Source organism: Fulvia fulva, chromosome 3, assembly GCF_020509005.1.
Source record: "Fulvia fulva chromosome 3, complete sequence".
Taxonomy (NCBI): Eukaryota; Fungi; Ascomycota; class Dothideomycetes; order Mycosphaerellales; family Mycosphaerellaceae; genus Fulvia; species Fulvia fulva.
In genome coordinates this window covers 2,842,212-2,857,547 of record NC_063014.1, presented here as the reverse complement: position 1 = coordinate 2,857,547, position 15,336 = coordinate 2,842,212, and the positions used below count along the sequence as shown (strand labels likewise).

At 46.3% G+C, this 15,336-nt stretch overlaps 3 protein-coding genes across 3 annotated transcripts; 1 reads left to right on the top strand and 2 right to left on the bottom strand.

Annotated features, from left to right (window-relative positions):
- Positions 1-233: 233 nt before the first annotated feature.
- CLAFUR5_08223 (Vacuolar protein-sorting protein bro1) lies at positions 234-3,261 on the top strand (the record flags this gene model as incomplete). The annotated part of the gene is made up of 2 exons (XM_047907371.1): positions 234-2,147; positions 2,200-3,261. The coding sequence occupies 2 exons, from the start codon at positions 234-236 to the stop codon at positions 3,259-3,261; spliced, it is 2,976 nt and encodes a 991-aa protein (XP_047759600.1).
- A 259-nt stretch (positions 3,262-3,520) lies between these two features.
- On the bottom strand, positions 3,521-4,018 carry CLAFUR5_20250 (uncharacterized protein; the record flags this gene model as incomplete). The annotated part of the gene is made up of 1 exon (XM_059463086.1): positions 3,521-4,018. One exon carries the CDS (start codon positions 4,016-4,018, stop codon positions 3,521-3,523), a length of 498 nt encoding a protein of 165 aa, XP_059318928.1.
- A 692-nt stretch (positions 4,019-4,710) lies between these two features.
- CLAFUR5_08222 (uncharacterized protein) lies at positions 4,711-6,120 on the bottom strand (the record flags this gene model as incomplete). Its single annotated transcript, XM_047907370.1, has 3 exons — positions 4,711-5,067; positions 5,118-5,467; positions 5,520-6,120. The coding sequence occupies 3 exons, from the start codon at positions 6,118-6,120 to the stop codon at positions 4,711-4,713; spliced, it is 1,308 nt and encodes a 435-aa protein (XP_047759598.1).
- Positions 6,121-15,336: the final 9,216 nt, after the last annotated feature.

Here is a 15,336-nt window from a genome sequence, read left to right as displayed (position 1 = left end):
ACATGTACTGTTCAAAGCGCTTAGAGACCGCCACCGCCCACGTCACACCTCCGCCAGCTTGTCATTTGCCTGACGCCTGTGATGGTGATGGCCTTGCCATAGGAAAGACAAGGATTCCTCACTAAACCCACACACGTGGAACCTTGCCATTGCGTAAGACGCGATTGTCACGATCAGGCGGCAGGTGTCACGAGGACTGTAGGAAGTCATCTGGCACCGATCGCAGCCTCTTGATGCTCCCCATCCGTCCCGGGCTGTCAAGACAGCTCTCAGCCGCCGCCATGCAGGTACCCATGATATCGAGCCCGCTGAAGCAGACCAACGAGATCGACTGGATCCAGCCCATCAAGTCCTACATCCGATCACAGTACGGCGACGACCCCGAGCGATACAACGATGAGTGCGGGCAGCTCAACCGGTTACGGCAGGACATGCGAGGAGCTGGGAAGGACAGTGCTGCTGGGAGGGATTTGCTGTACAGGTACTATGGACAGCTGGAACTGCTAGACCTGCGCTTCCCGGTGGACGAGAACCACATCAAGATCAGCTTTACGTGGTTCGATGCCTTCACGCACAAGCCCACGAGCCAGTACTCGCTGGCGTACGAGAAGGCGAGCATCATCTTCAACATCTCGGCGGTGCTGAGCTGCCATGCTGCGAACCAGAATAGGCATGAGGATACAGGGTTGAAGACAGCGTACCACTCTTTCCAGGCATCCGCGGGCATGTTCACATATATCAATGAGAACTTCCTGCATGCGCCTTCGACGGATCTGAGTCGGGAGACGGTTAAGACGTTGATCCATATCATGCTTGCGCAAGGACAAGAGGTGTTCATTGAGAAGCAGGTCGTGGACAAGAAGAAGCCGGGACTGATTGCAAAGTTGGCAGCACAAGCAGCATATCTATACGCGCAAGCTGTGGAAGGCGTGCAGGACAATGTCTCGAGAGCCATCTTCGAGCGAGTGTGGCTACTCATGGTCCAGATCAAGCAACATCACATCGCAAGCGTGGCGCAATACTACCAGGCTGTGGCAGACTACGAGGCGAACAGCTACGGTCAAGCAATAGCTCGACTGAACGCGGCCATGACAGCAACCAAAGAGTCCACTCGCCTAGCCAATGCTTTCCCGAGCAGCATGCCAGCTAATAGCAATCTGAATTCGGAGACCGGTCAGATATTGGTGGACATGACGAAGAAACAGAGTGCATCAATAACAGAACTGCTTGCCGAGTACAACAGAGACAACGACATGATCTACCACCAGCCTGTACCTTCAGAAACGAACTTGCCCAGCATACCAAAGCTCCCAGCGGCGAAAGCCATCCCCGTGTCCGAACTTTATCAAGGTCAGGACATTCAGAGGATCATTGGACCCGACATCTTTCAGCGCATCGTGCCAATGTCTGTGACGGAAAGCGCGAGCCTGTACGATGAGGAGAAGGCGAAGATGGTGCGAGCTGAGGCAGAGCGGGTGGACACAGCGGACGATGAGCTGGCGACATCGTTAGACTACCTCAAACTACCAGGAAGCCTCAATATCTTGAAAGGCGCCGCGGATCAGGATTCCATGAGTGTCGACGAGGAGTTCAGAGACTGGTGTGCTGATCTAGCGGGACATAGTCCTTTCGGGCCAGTATTCGATCGACTGCGAGACGACAAGCAAAACATCATGTCAACACTAGACAGCAGTATGAAGCAGCTCGATATGGAGGAGTCGGTGTGCGAGAAGATGAGAAGCAAATATGGTAGCGATTGGACACAACAGCCTTCGAGCCGATTGACGCAGACACTACGTACAGATGCGCGAAGCTATCGAGCAGCAGTCGAGGAGGCTTCGACGAGCGACGCGCAGCTGTACAGCACTTTCCGGCAGCACGAGTCTGATCTCGATGAGATGCGATCTGCAGGCGAGACCGATGAAGCCGATGTGCTTTACCAGCGTGCTATGACCAAGGCTGGTGCAGGCAAGCGCGGTGTGACCAGCCCTGGTGCGGGTGAGGAGGGTAATCTTCTTGACGATGACTTTGCGGACGATTCGCGCCAAAGTGTCGCGGAGCAGATAGAGCGTGTTGAGGGCCTGATATCGAAGTTGCAGCTTGTCAAGCGCGAGCGAGCGCAAGTGCTCAAGGATCTCAAAGAGAAGGTGAGTATCCTGGTGGACGATAATGTTGAACACAGCTGATATGATTGCGCAGATCCACAACGACGACATCAGCAACGTACTCATCCTGAACAAGAAGGCCATCACGAATCAGGAAAGCCAGTTGTTCAAGTCTGAGCTTGAGAAGTTCCGTCCGCACCAGAATCGGATTCTGCAGGCTGTGCATAAGCAGTCATCTCTTATGAAGGAACTAACACGAACGTACAGCGAGCTACTGCAAGACAAGAGAGTGCGAGGCGAGCAGAACAAGTACGAGGCTTTCTCAAGACAGCGCAACTCAGTCTTGAGCAAATACAAGAAGGTCTACCAGGCCTACAAAGACCTGCAAGCTGGTTTGTCGAGAGCCGAGCAGTTCTACAGCGAGATGAAGGAGACTGTAGAAAGCTTGCAGAAGAACGTCCAATCTTTCGTCGAGAACAGACGATCCGAAGGTGGTCAACTGCTTAGCTCAATAGAAGCCTCGAAGGGCAGTGGTGCAGACCGAGAGCAAAACAAGATGAAGGAGCTCATGGAGCGAATGAGTATGAGCCCGTCAAGTCACCAGAGTCACTCACCTGTGCCAAGCTACGGCGATCAACGCAACTCAGGCCAGCGACCTCCGCCTCTGCATCAGCCACAACACAGTTACGGCTCACAATCAGCGTACAACCCGGCCGCCAGTCCACCCGTCACACCACGATACCAAGCGAACGGCATGCAATCACCGGCACCTTACCCATCCTACCAACAACAGCAGCCTCAGCAACAACAGCATCAGGCGCCAACCAGCAACTACAACCCGAACCAGTACGGCGCAATGTCCCCGCCCGCGCACCAGCAATACTTCTCGCCGCCGCCGAATCAGCAATACAACAACTACCAGCAACCATCCACAACATACTATGGTCAACAGCCGCAGCAACAATACGGTGGCCAGAGTATGCCTGCTGGCTGGCAGCCACCTCCTCCACCTCCTGGGCCTCCTCCGAACCAAGACTACAGAGCTATGCAATCTGGCCAGTACCCGTCAGGACCGGGCGGGTATGCGCAGAATGCGAGGCAGGGTGCGGCAAACGGATCTGGTGATCCGTGGGCTGGGTTGAGTGCGTGGAAGTAAAAGCGGGTGTAATGTTTGATGGGGAGTTTTTAAATTGCATGGCGAAGGTGTTTGTTTGACTTTTCTTGCATGGGAGCGTAAATGATGAGCATGGGATATGGATAGCATGAGAATTATGTAGCATGTGGTCAGCGTCGTTGTCAAATGTATGTGCATCACTTCGCCTTCCGATTCGTCTTCGACAGCATTGGGTCACATCGGTCTTGGCATTTCACATGCTGCAGGGTTCTTCCGTTGCCATACGAACAATCACGACACCTCAGCGCTTTCCACGGGGCAAATGCTTGATAGTAAGTCTCTCGCTCAACTTTACCCCCGCACCATCAAATTTGCAAGACAGCCATACTGCCAGCGCATAAACTGCATACTGCACATACTGCAGCATCTCCCTCCTCCACGCATCATCCACCCCCTCAATCGGCGGTATGGCATGCCTCTCAGTATTCTCGCCATCACCTAAAGTGACAAGACGACCAACTTCATCACTCATACAAAACTCCAACGCCCTATCCGCGGCATTAACAATCAAATCCCTCGCTTCCAAACAATCCAACTGCTTCAACACCACCCACCGCCGCAATTCCTTTGGATCCTCCGTAGCAGGTCTGGGGCGTGGGGACATTTTCAGATGTTCGGGGAATTTCTGCGGCGTGAAGGAGGCAGATGTGATGGAGAAGTGGTGGTAGATTGCTTGTAAGAGTGCTTTGAGGCCTTGGACGCCGTAGGTGAAGATGCATTTCTGGTAGGGTGGGGACATGGGTTTGGAGGAGGTTCTTTGGGTTCGCAGGGCGGGTTTTTGAGGAGGGTTATGCCGGAGCGGCGACGGAGGTCGAGGTTGGTGGTGGGGACGCGGAGGCAGGTTTGGAGGGATTGGTGGAGGGTTTGGAGTTGTTGGCGTTGGTCGTCGGGTTGGGCGGATTCGAGGGCTGGGGTGTTGAGGCTGAGTGCTGAGGTTGTGGATGTGGGGGTGTTGATTTGGGAGTTGTCCATAGCGGGTTCTTAGAGCTGGATGATGGTTTGGATGTGGACGATGTTCTTTTTTTATATTGTCGGAGTTGTGCATGTTGGTTTGCTGTCTGATCTAGGCTCCACATGTTTTGTCTATGCGAGCTACTTTGCGCCGTTTGAGCTTCTACCTATGTATCACGTGCTCCGAGGCAGATTGGCTGCATGTGCCGCTGTCGCTGTGTGCTACCATGTTCGCGATTTCAGTTCATCCGTAGCTCTTGGAATTGCCACTATGTGCTGTTTGGCATGGTCTGCACACTCATGTGTGCTCAGTGAGATCGCAAATCTTGCGCTCGCACCGACATTGCAAATAGCAGTCACTGGAGGCACATACCAGGTCCCGACCCTTTGTTGCTGGGAAAGTGTCTATTGCGTACCTCAAGTGCCTCCACGAGGGCTCGAGAGGTACCCCCTGTATCGCGTTCGACGTGCTCAGACAGTCTAAAGCTCATCTTTCACAACCTGGGCCTGTGAGGACAATCCCTTCTTCCTGAACTTCTGCCGTATCTCCTCTTCTGTGAATCTTCTCGTCTTCGATTTCAACATCGCCGCGATCTCAGCCTTGGTCATGTTCGCTTGATCGCCCATTGGTACGAGGTGATCTGCAAGGGTTGCATAGTCCTTGCACAAGAGCCTGATTGTCATCATGAAGAAGTCAATGTCGTGGAAGACAAGAGCCCTTTCATTTGCGTATAGCTCCTTTTGTTGCATGAAGTGGATCGGTTGCTCGCGCCAGTGCCGAAGCGGGTGGAGGTGATGCGATGTGTGGTAGCCGTCGTTGAAGCAGAAGCGGTTGCTCTGTGAATACGTTAGTGCTTGGAGTTCTGCTGTGTTCCCACAACACATACTGGCACATCAATGAGTGTGATGCTAGACCTCAGGTCATGATCTGGTTCTACCTCATCAACCAAAGCGTGCTGGCCCCAATTTCCGATCATCAGTGCTAGGCGCATGAAGAAGAGGGGAATGAAGAAGACAAAGATCGATGCTTTGCCACTTAGTCTCGCCATGGAGTACAGGAAGATGTAACTGGAGATCTCTGACGCGAATGTCTTCAATGCCAAGAGAGGTTGATTCTTCTTGATGAAGTACTGTGGCAAATCATACCATACCAGGAACAAGAATCTTCCCTCGTAATGCATGAAGTGTAGAAGCTCGTCTCTTTGGTAACGTATCGTGGAGGAGAGGTCTTCGGGGCCTGATTTGTGAATCGTTAGAGACAACTTCAACTTGACCGCGCAGATACGTACCGTTTGCCTCCACATGGTGATGCTTCACATGATGGTAGTAGTACGTGTCCCATGTATGTCCCAGGAGTGGTTCAAGTACATAGGGAAATGTAGAGTCAAACATCTTCCAAGACTTGGCCAGAATACCGTGGTTGTGAATGTGGTTGTGCATCATGAGTGTGAATGGCCCGGCGCACCAGACTGCATGAACTGCATGTGCGACAGCATGTACATATGTGAAGTTGTAGAAGAGGTATACCGCGCTCGGCAATGCGATGAGCGTATTCCATAGTATGTGTGTCAAGAATACGACATCGGTAGGGTGCCGCACTATCTTGGTCGCAACGCGGCCATACGGGTCGAGAATGAAGCGGTTGATCCAAGGTGGGATGTCCTTCCTGTCGTACATTGACAGCACTGTCGGCTCGAATTTGGGATGTGAAGGGTTGTTCAGCGCACGAAGGTGATCCAGCGCTGCCTGGTCATGATTTTGTCCTTGCTTCGAGTTCTTTGTGCCCTGCCGTATATCTTTGTACAGACTGTCGAGTACGATGTGGTCGGCATGAGTGAGGTATGGGTTCGGAGGAAGTAGCCCCTCTCCTTCCGGCGGCTTGATGCCCATCTTCGGTCAGTGGGAGGTAAAGGAAAAGTTATGTGCTACACGAAAAGATTCAAAGACAATGTGCATGCTCGAAGAAATGCAGGGTTCCGTTAGTGACAGATGATCTACACATGGGCCAGAATTCCCCACTACTGTGCCTAACATGTCAGCGTGTTTGCTTGGATGGAACGTTCCACCACCCTGCGTAGCTTATAGTCTGTCGGCGTACTATAAGAACTGATCTTAGCCTAGTCACGTGCTAGCGATAACGAGGTCGCAATTGTCGTATATACGTACTATAAGCTCTTTATAAGTTCGTAGAGGTATTATCTATTACGCTAGAAGTAAAGAAAGTTATTATACGGGCTTATAAAGGGTATTTTAAAAATAGACTATATATTATAGATAGATTTGTTATTCTTCTATTCTAGGACCCTATTCGGCCTATATAGGTATATATCTATTATTATATATAAAGGGAAACCCGAATAAGGTAAAAACCCTTCCCGCCCCCGACTCCTCCTTATCTAGATTAGCTTTCCCTCTAAACGTATATAGTCTATATTACTACCCCGTTAGCCCCCGCTTCTAGCCGGTCTCGTCGCGCTACGCCGTATCCTCTCTTCCTATACTACCCCTACTAGGCAATACTATTCTAGCTAGCCCTTCTCTAGTATCTCGTTCGTAATACGCCGAAGTCCTTAACGTTATTAAGAAGTACCCTAATCGTCCGGTTCCTCGCCTTTACTATCTACTCCCCCCTTCCTAGCGACTACCTTAGATAGACGAGGAGTAGGTACCGTATATTCTAGGAGTAATAGCCGTAGGGGTAGCTAGTATTCGTGTATTCTAGAACCTTCCCCTATAATAGGTACCCCTAGAGGCCGATATGTTCGCTTTGTAGTTAGGTTACTATACTACTCTATACCCTCGTAAGGCGGTAGTAGATAAGCTTTAGGGGATACTTAACCGCGGATTTCGTAGCTAACTATTCCTTAGGTTATCCCGCTAGCTAAGGGCGTCTACTATACCCTATAACCTAGTTGTTCTACCTCTCTTTCTATAGTTGCTCTATAAACGATTTCTTACCCTCCTATCGTATTACTAGCTATTCGTCCCTTACCCGGTAGTTCGGCTCGTTCCCGGGTCGAATACCCTTCTACGCTAGTACTAATTTACGGGCCCTTACGACTATACTAGCGATGACCTTCTATACTAGGTACTATACCGACTTGCCTAAGTAGGAGGTCCGTAGTCCCTAGATATATAGGTCGATCGGCGGTATAGCGGTCTCGTACTTAAGTATCCTTATTAGTATCGACTTATATACCTAGTAACCTTCCTTAGGTATTAGTTTTAGATCTTCGCTAACGGCGCGATGTTAGGGCGAGAGCCTAGCCTATAAGATATAAGAGTGAAAGCGAGAATATAGGTACGAAGTATAGATATAAAGGGTATAGTATAATTACTATATAAAACAAAAGACGAAGAAAGTAAGAGAGGTCTAGGGAAAGCTAGATACTTATACGCGACCCTCGCGAGTGTATGTCCCCGTATTAATAGGGCTAACCCGTACGAAGCCGCGCTTAGTAGCTTTACTCAAAACCTTATTCTAACCTACTCTACGTTCCGAGTCTTCTACGTACTTCTTCTAGGGTCTAGCGTAGTCGCGGGTGCTCGCGGGAGTACCGTGAGTTATATAGTCACGAGCCGAAGTGAATCTGTTAAGGGTTAGTAGAGTAGTGAATTTAGAGGGCTAGGTCCCGTAGTAAATGTTACGGGGTATATAGTTCTTAGCGCTTATATACTAAGCTAGGCTTTTACTTCTTAACGACTTCTAAGCACTCTAAGGCTCTTCTGTCCCTACCTTCTATATACTCTATAGGGAGACTATGACACGCGACGAGTCCCTTTAATAGGTAGGCCCTATTACGGCCGCTCCGCAAGTGAAGGGTTCGAATCTGATCACTTGACCCCTGGTCACGTGATCCGGATGACTAAGCTCGGCCCGATGCCGACGCCCGACACCTCGGCCTTTAAGTATAGGCCTCGTTCTTAGACTTACTTCTCTCTTTAGCTATCGACTTCGTTAATACTACACCCTTATACTCTCGTACTATAGTCTCGTAACACTTCGATAGCTTATATTAAGGACGCTACTATATTTAGCGCCGCTTAAGACTCTAGAAATCGCGATATTACGACTCCTCGAAATCCCCGACTCGTACTAGCGTAAAAGTAGCGTAGTACTCTCTCTTTCTCCCTAGATCAAGACGCTAAGAAGACGTATTACTATATTATAGCTAGGCTATAGGGTACCGGTTACCCTAGCGGCGGCGGCGGCGCGAATAGTTAACGTATCGAGCGCCGCGCGCGACTAACTCGAAACTTAGAACTTTTTACGCGATCCGATTAGTATACCTAGTCCGACGACACCGTCCTACTAGATCTCTTTACTAAGTACGCTAATAAGGAACGCGCGGTTCTCGATAGGCTCCTAGAAGAGGAGGAAGGAGAGGATACCTAACCCGAAATTATAGATACTTTTAACCTCGTAGTATTACTCTACGAGGGCGATATTATAGACCACCTCGATAAGAATAGGTCAACCGACAATACTCGCAAGGACTTTGCTATTAACTATATAGACGACCGCGGTCGTACCGGGATATACCGTATCCTACTCGACTAACTACGGTTACTTAACGCGACTTAGTTTTATAACTACGTCTAGAACTAACTAGAGGCAATTGCCTACGCCCTTCGTAAACTCGAGGCTAATTACCGCTAAGCTATCCTAGATAGGGCGGCGCTATATTAAGCTAACGAGCTAAATAAGAAGAAGTTCGAGGAAGTATATACCGAACTATAATATACGGAAAAGCAAAAGTAGGAATATAAGTAGGACCTAGAACAAGCTAATAAGGACCTTATAAAGGCTAACTAGGAAGTTACTAAGTATAGGAAGTAGGCTAATGACTAGTATAGCTCTACTAGGAGAGCCGAAAAGGAGGTCGATATATTTAAAGTTAAAGTCGCTAAACTAGAAATACTCGTACCGGACGACTCCGCCTCTACGGCTACCGACGTAGTAGGGCTATAGTAGACTATCGCTACGCTTAAACAGGATCTCGAGGAAGCTAAGCGTAGCCGTACTACCGAGAAACCTAAGGAGCGTAGCGCCCGCTCCCTCTCCGAGTCACGACGTCGACGCGGTAATCTACTAGCTAAATAGTACGCCGAACAACCCGCTACGAAGCCTACGCGGAAGTAACGTAAGGAGCGATTCGCTAATAACTCCTCCGACCCCGATTCCTCCGACTCGTCCTTAGACTCTAATTCCGATTTCGAAGAGCGTCCGCGCCGTAAGAGTAAGGGTAAGGATAAGAGATCGAGAAAGATAAGAGACTGTTATCGTCGACGACGACGACGACTTCGAGATTATAGACAGTAGCGTAGATATCGTACGCTATAACCGAACTATAGTAGAAGACTTTAAGACGAGTTCCCGTGTCGAAGTACCTAAGCCCAAATTCTTAGGAGAGAATATAGGTAGTAAAGACTCGCCGATACTTAATAAGTAGACTACTTAACTCGGTAATAAGCTTGCCGCTTCTATCTTTAAGGACGTACTATCCGCCCTACGTTTCGTATAAGAAACTACTATAGGGTTAGTATACTCTATACTCCGTAACTATATTCCCTAGAAGATCGTCTTATCTAAGGTTCCCTCCGCGAGCCGGCTATTTAAGAGCGTAAAGAAATGCCTACGTTTCCTAGATAAGAACTTCGGCGACTATAATCCCGAGGGCACCGCGCGTAATAATATAGACGCGCTTAAGATAGTAGAGAATAACAAGTTCTCTAAGTTCTATACTAAGTTCTAACGTAAGCGCGCCTAGCTCCTATAAGGCGCGAGCCGTAAGTACGAGGTTATCGAGCTTAAGAAGAAGCTAAGCTTTAAGTACCGTAATCGACTAGTCGTACTACCTAATACGAAGTCGGTTAAGGAGCTTACTCGGTAATACTACCGCCTAGAGAGCGAGCTAGCTCAACTTAAACACGACCTACTAGGCACTAAGAACAACAAGAAGAAGGACAAAAAGACGACTATACCTAAGGGTAACGGTACGGTATCGGTACCTCCTATAGTAGGGTAGATTATACTACCGATACTCCCTTTAGATAACGGTATACCTCTCGGCCGCTCTCCTTATACTAATTAGCCGCTCCTTCCGTAGAAGGACCGCCCTAATTAGTATAAGAACCTTATATAACTTACTTAAGATTAGCGTACTTAGATTATCGCTAGCGGTAGCTACCTACGCTACCGGGGTACCGGCTACGTCTTAGGCGCCGCCGGCTACCTACTTGACTTATATAAGCGTCCTAAGAAGAAGGCTAATAATAACGGCCTTACGGTTACTAAAGCACCGGCGGGAAATGCCTAAGCTATTATTTAAGCGTAATAGATAATAGTCCGCCTTAGGAAGTCTTATACCCTTACGAACCTTATAAATATACCCGTACCGTATAGGCGTTTTCCTTATAAGCCCGAGCGAGCACGCCCTCTTCTATAGAAGTAGATAAAGGACCCGAAGTCTCGTATTACTTTATAGTAGAGGGTAGGGCAAATAGAATATATATATAGATACCTTCCTTAATAATAGTTATAACTCTAAACTCGTAAATACTTCCTTTACGTAAAAACACAAATTCGCGCTCTACGATATTAAGCCCTTTACGCTAGGCCTAGGTGATAGCTCCTAAGTACTAACAATTATTACTAAAGCTATAAACATTAAAGTGAACCTTTAAGGCTATATCGAGACGGTCGAGTACCTAGTTACCGATACCTACTACGATATAGTCCTTAGCCTTAGATAGTACGTAAGGTATAGCCCTTATAAAGACTAGAAGCGAAGCGTACTTACCTTTAACGACGTTAACTATTAGAATCACTCTCTCTATAAGAACGTTAGTCTACTAGTAACGTTACCTATCCCCGAGTTACTACTAACGCCGGTACCCGGCTACGATAGCCTTAAGCGACCCGACATCCGCGATATACCGGTCCCTTAGCCCCTCGAAGTCGGCGCTAAAAGAGTTAGGGCTAGGTATAGAGACGACATTAAGCGGATTAACTTATACGAACTCTAGAGACTCTATCGTACGAGAGGTACGGAAGTATATACTATATAGATTAACCTACGCGAAGTATATACGGCTAAGAGCGCGGCCGATCTAGTTATAGTATAAGCGTTAGGGCTTTACGCTATAGTAGTACGAAAGGTTATAGGCGGTAACGCTATATTTACGTACGCTATATATATTAAAGACAGCTACTATAGGACGCTCCGTTATCGATAGGAGTACTAGGTAGAGGCCTACGCGATAAACGTAACTAATTATAACGTGTTTATAGAAAAGCTATACCGGAAGTAGAAGGACCCCGACGTACTTAGTAAGCTACCGGCTATATACTATTTATCGGTAAGCTCTATTCTCGAAGTTAGAGTTAGATAAGCTACTACCTTATCGCCCTAGCCTAGATTATAAGATTAAGCTAAAGAAGGATGCTCGGCTACCGTTTAAGCGGCCCTATCCGATTTCGAATAGAGAGTTAGAAGTAGTAAAAGCTTAGGTAGATAACTAACTTTAGAAAGGTAATATCTAACGTAGTAACTTACCTATAGTATTACCGGTAATTATCGTACGTTAACTAGGTAGTAGACTACGCGTCTATATCGACTACCGCGCCCTAAACGCTATTACTATAAAATCGAGGTACCCTATCCTATTTATTTAAGATACCCTTAACCGGATTAGTAGTAAGAAGTACTTTACTAAGCTCGATATAATCGCTACCTTTAATTATTTACGTATCGCGGAAGGGAACGAGTAGAAAACGGCATTTACTACGCGCTACGGTCAATTCGAATGTCTAGTAATGCCCTTTAGTCTCTATAATACACCCGGTACCTTCTAGTTATATATTAATAACGCGCTCCGAGAGTACCTAGACGATTTTACCTCCGCGTACCTCGATAACGTACTTATATTTAGTAACACCCTAGAGGAGTATATCGTTTACGTCGAGAAGGTTATAGCGAAGCTATAGGAGGTAGGACTTTAACTCGATATCGACAAATACGAGTTTTACGTCTAAGAGACGAAGTACCTTAGCTTAATTATAGGCGCGGACGGTATTAAGATAGATAAGCACAAGATTACCGTAATCTAAGAATAGGAGACCCCTCGTAACCTAATAGATATTCTGTCCTTCCTTAGCTTTTATAACTTCTATAGACGGTTTATTCGTAACTACTTAGGCATCGCCTACCTAATAATATAGCTTACTAAGAAAGACGTACTATAGGTATAGGGTAACGACTATTAGGACGCTTTCGAACGTATAAAATAAGCGTTTACTAAGGACGACATTATACTCGTACATTTCGTACCCGGGCGAGAAACGAAGCTCGAAACGGATACGTTAGACTTCGTTACTACTATAGTAATGTCGTAGCGAGGAGAAGACGGTATATAGCGCCTAGTAGCTTTTATGTCTAAGAAGATATCGCCGTAAGAATGTAACTACGATATCTATAATAAGGAACTACTCGCTATCGTAAAAGCCTTTAAGGAATAGAAGCTAGAGCTTATGTCTAGAGACATTAATAGAGATAAGGCCGACTTCGAAAACCTTACCGACGAAAGCGGTAAGCTAATCCTAGTATACTCCGATTATAAGAACCTTAAATATTTTACGAGTACTAAGGTCCTAAATAGACGCTAGGTACGTTAGTCCGAGTTCTTATCGTAGTTCTACTTTAAGATTGTCTATATCCCTAGTAAGACGAATATCAAACCTAATACTCTAATACGGCGGCTATAGGACGTCCCTATAAACGATAACGACCTACGAAGATAGTATTAAGAATAGGCGTTACTACCTAAGTACCGATTCCTTAACATCTCGCCGATAGAGATTCGTCTAGGCTAACAGGACAATAAACTTATAACTAAGATCCGCGTTATATACGGAGAAGCGGAGCTATAGTAAGCGTTACGCTAGTTAGACGTAGGAGAGCCTTATACGCTACTACGCTAGTACCGTATAGATAATAGCGAGGCGGTAGCTATAGGCGGCCTTATCTATATTAAGAATAGATACGGCGGCTATAACGTCTTCGTACTAGACGTACCGGGTTTACGCTTTAAGGTCTTCTAAGTATATTATAGTACCCTCTCTACTAGTTACCTAGGTCGTACGAAGACCTACGAGCTTATTACTCGCGACTTTGTCTAGCCCGGCCTTTCGTAGTATATACGTAATAAGATCTTTAAGTACTACGAATGCCGCTCGTTAAAACCCTCGTAGATATAATACCTAGGGCTACTTAAACCCCTACTAATCCCGTTTAAACTATAGGACGAAATTGCTATAGATTTCGTAGTAGGACTACTAAAGAGTACTAATTACAATAGCGTTATATATACTAATACCCTTACGATTACTAACCGTACGGGTAAGAGATACTATATAATCCTAGTAAAGGAGATAACGGCCGAATATATCGCCGAGGTCTTCGTCCGGGACTACTACCGCTTATATAGTACCCCTCTGTCTATCGTTATAGATCGAGGTAGTTAGTAGCTATTAGCTTTTTAGTAACGCTTCTATAAACTAGTAGGGATAGTCTATAAGTTGTCTATAGCCTTCTATCCTAAGACCGATAGACAGTCTAAGAACATAAATAAGGAGATAGAGAAGTACCTCCGTGTCTTTATCGACTACGTATAAGGAGATTAGGTATAGTAGCTTCCGCTAGCGGAATTCGTAAAGAACAACTATATTATAGAAGTAATAGATATGTCGCTATTCTTTACTAAACGAGGTCGTAATCCTCGTACTAGTAACTTTAATAGAGATAGCCTCCCTAAGCGTCTAATACCTACTAAGTAACGACTGTCCGCCAAAAAGGTAGAGCGTTTTACTTAATAGATAAAGGACTTCCGTACGTACCTATACGAATACTTACGTTACGATTAAGCCCTATAAGTAGATAACGCTAATATATACCGTACTATACTACCGCGATATAGCCTAGGCGACCGTATCTATATTAAAACTAAGAACTAGAAGTCATTACGCCTAGCTAAGAAGCTTAATATCAAATAGTTTAGACCGGTAATAATTACTATCGCGCTCGGTAAGAATACGTATAGTATTGCCCTACTAGAGACGATCCGCGTATATAACTCCTTCTATTTAAATCTTCTCCGACCGGTAGATCTAGAAGATAACGTACGACCGCCGCTAATCGAGGTTACTAATAAAACTAGTAATATATTTAAGACCTAGGAGGTTAAACGCGTCCTAGATTCTAAGCCGAAGGGTAGAGGCATTACTATACTAGTAAAATAGAAGGGCTATTTAGATAGTAAGTCTACCTAGGAGCCCGCGAGCGTAGTATATAAGGATATACCGAAGGTAGTCGTAGACTTTAAGTATAATAACCTAACTAAGTCTATACCGATTAACTTTTATCCGCTAGAAGATTAGATTCCGAATAAGACCTTAGTCGATATAAGGCTAAACGCGAACGTAATAGATCTAGTACCTTAGTTAACCGTAACGGTATAGCCTCTACGTAAAGGTAATAGCCCTATAGCTCTAGCTAAGGATAACTATACGCCTAATACTAACGATAGCTATATTAAAAGGGTTTTAGTACCTACCTCTAGTAAGTTATTAGAGCTAATAGACGAAACAAACGATATAGAGGATAATAAAGCTTTCGCGTTTACGCTATAGGAGATTTAAGGATATACGCTTCGAGACGAAGGTGTTTTAGAGGGGGAGTAGTGTCACGGCCGCTCCGTAAGTGAAGGATTCGAATCTGATCACGTGACCCCTGGTCACGTGATCCAGATGACTAAGCTCGGCCCGATGCCGACGCCCGACACCTCGGCCTTTAAGTATAGGCCTCGTTCTTAGACTCTCTTCTCTCTTTAGCTATCGACTTCGTTAATACTATACCCTTATACTCTCGTACTATAGTCTCGTAATAGGCCCTCTCGCCTAAGGACTATACTTAGCTACTATAGGTAAGGACTAGCCGTATAATAGCCGTATATAGAAGTCGTAACTACCGAAAGTCCGCCCCCTATATAGACGTAGTAAGCCTCTAGTATAATGCTATATTCTGTTTAGCTTTCCGTAATATTACC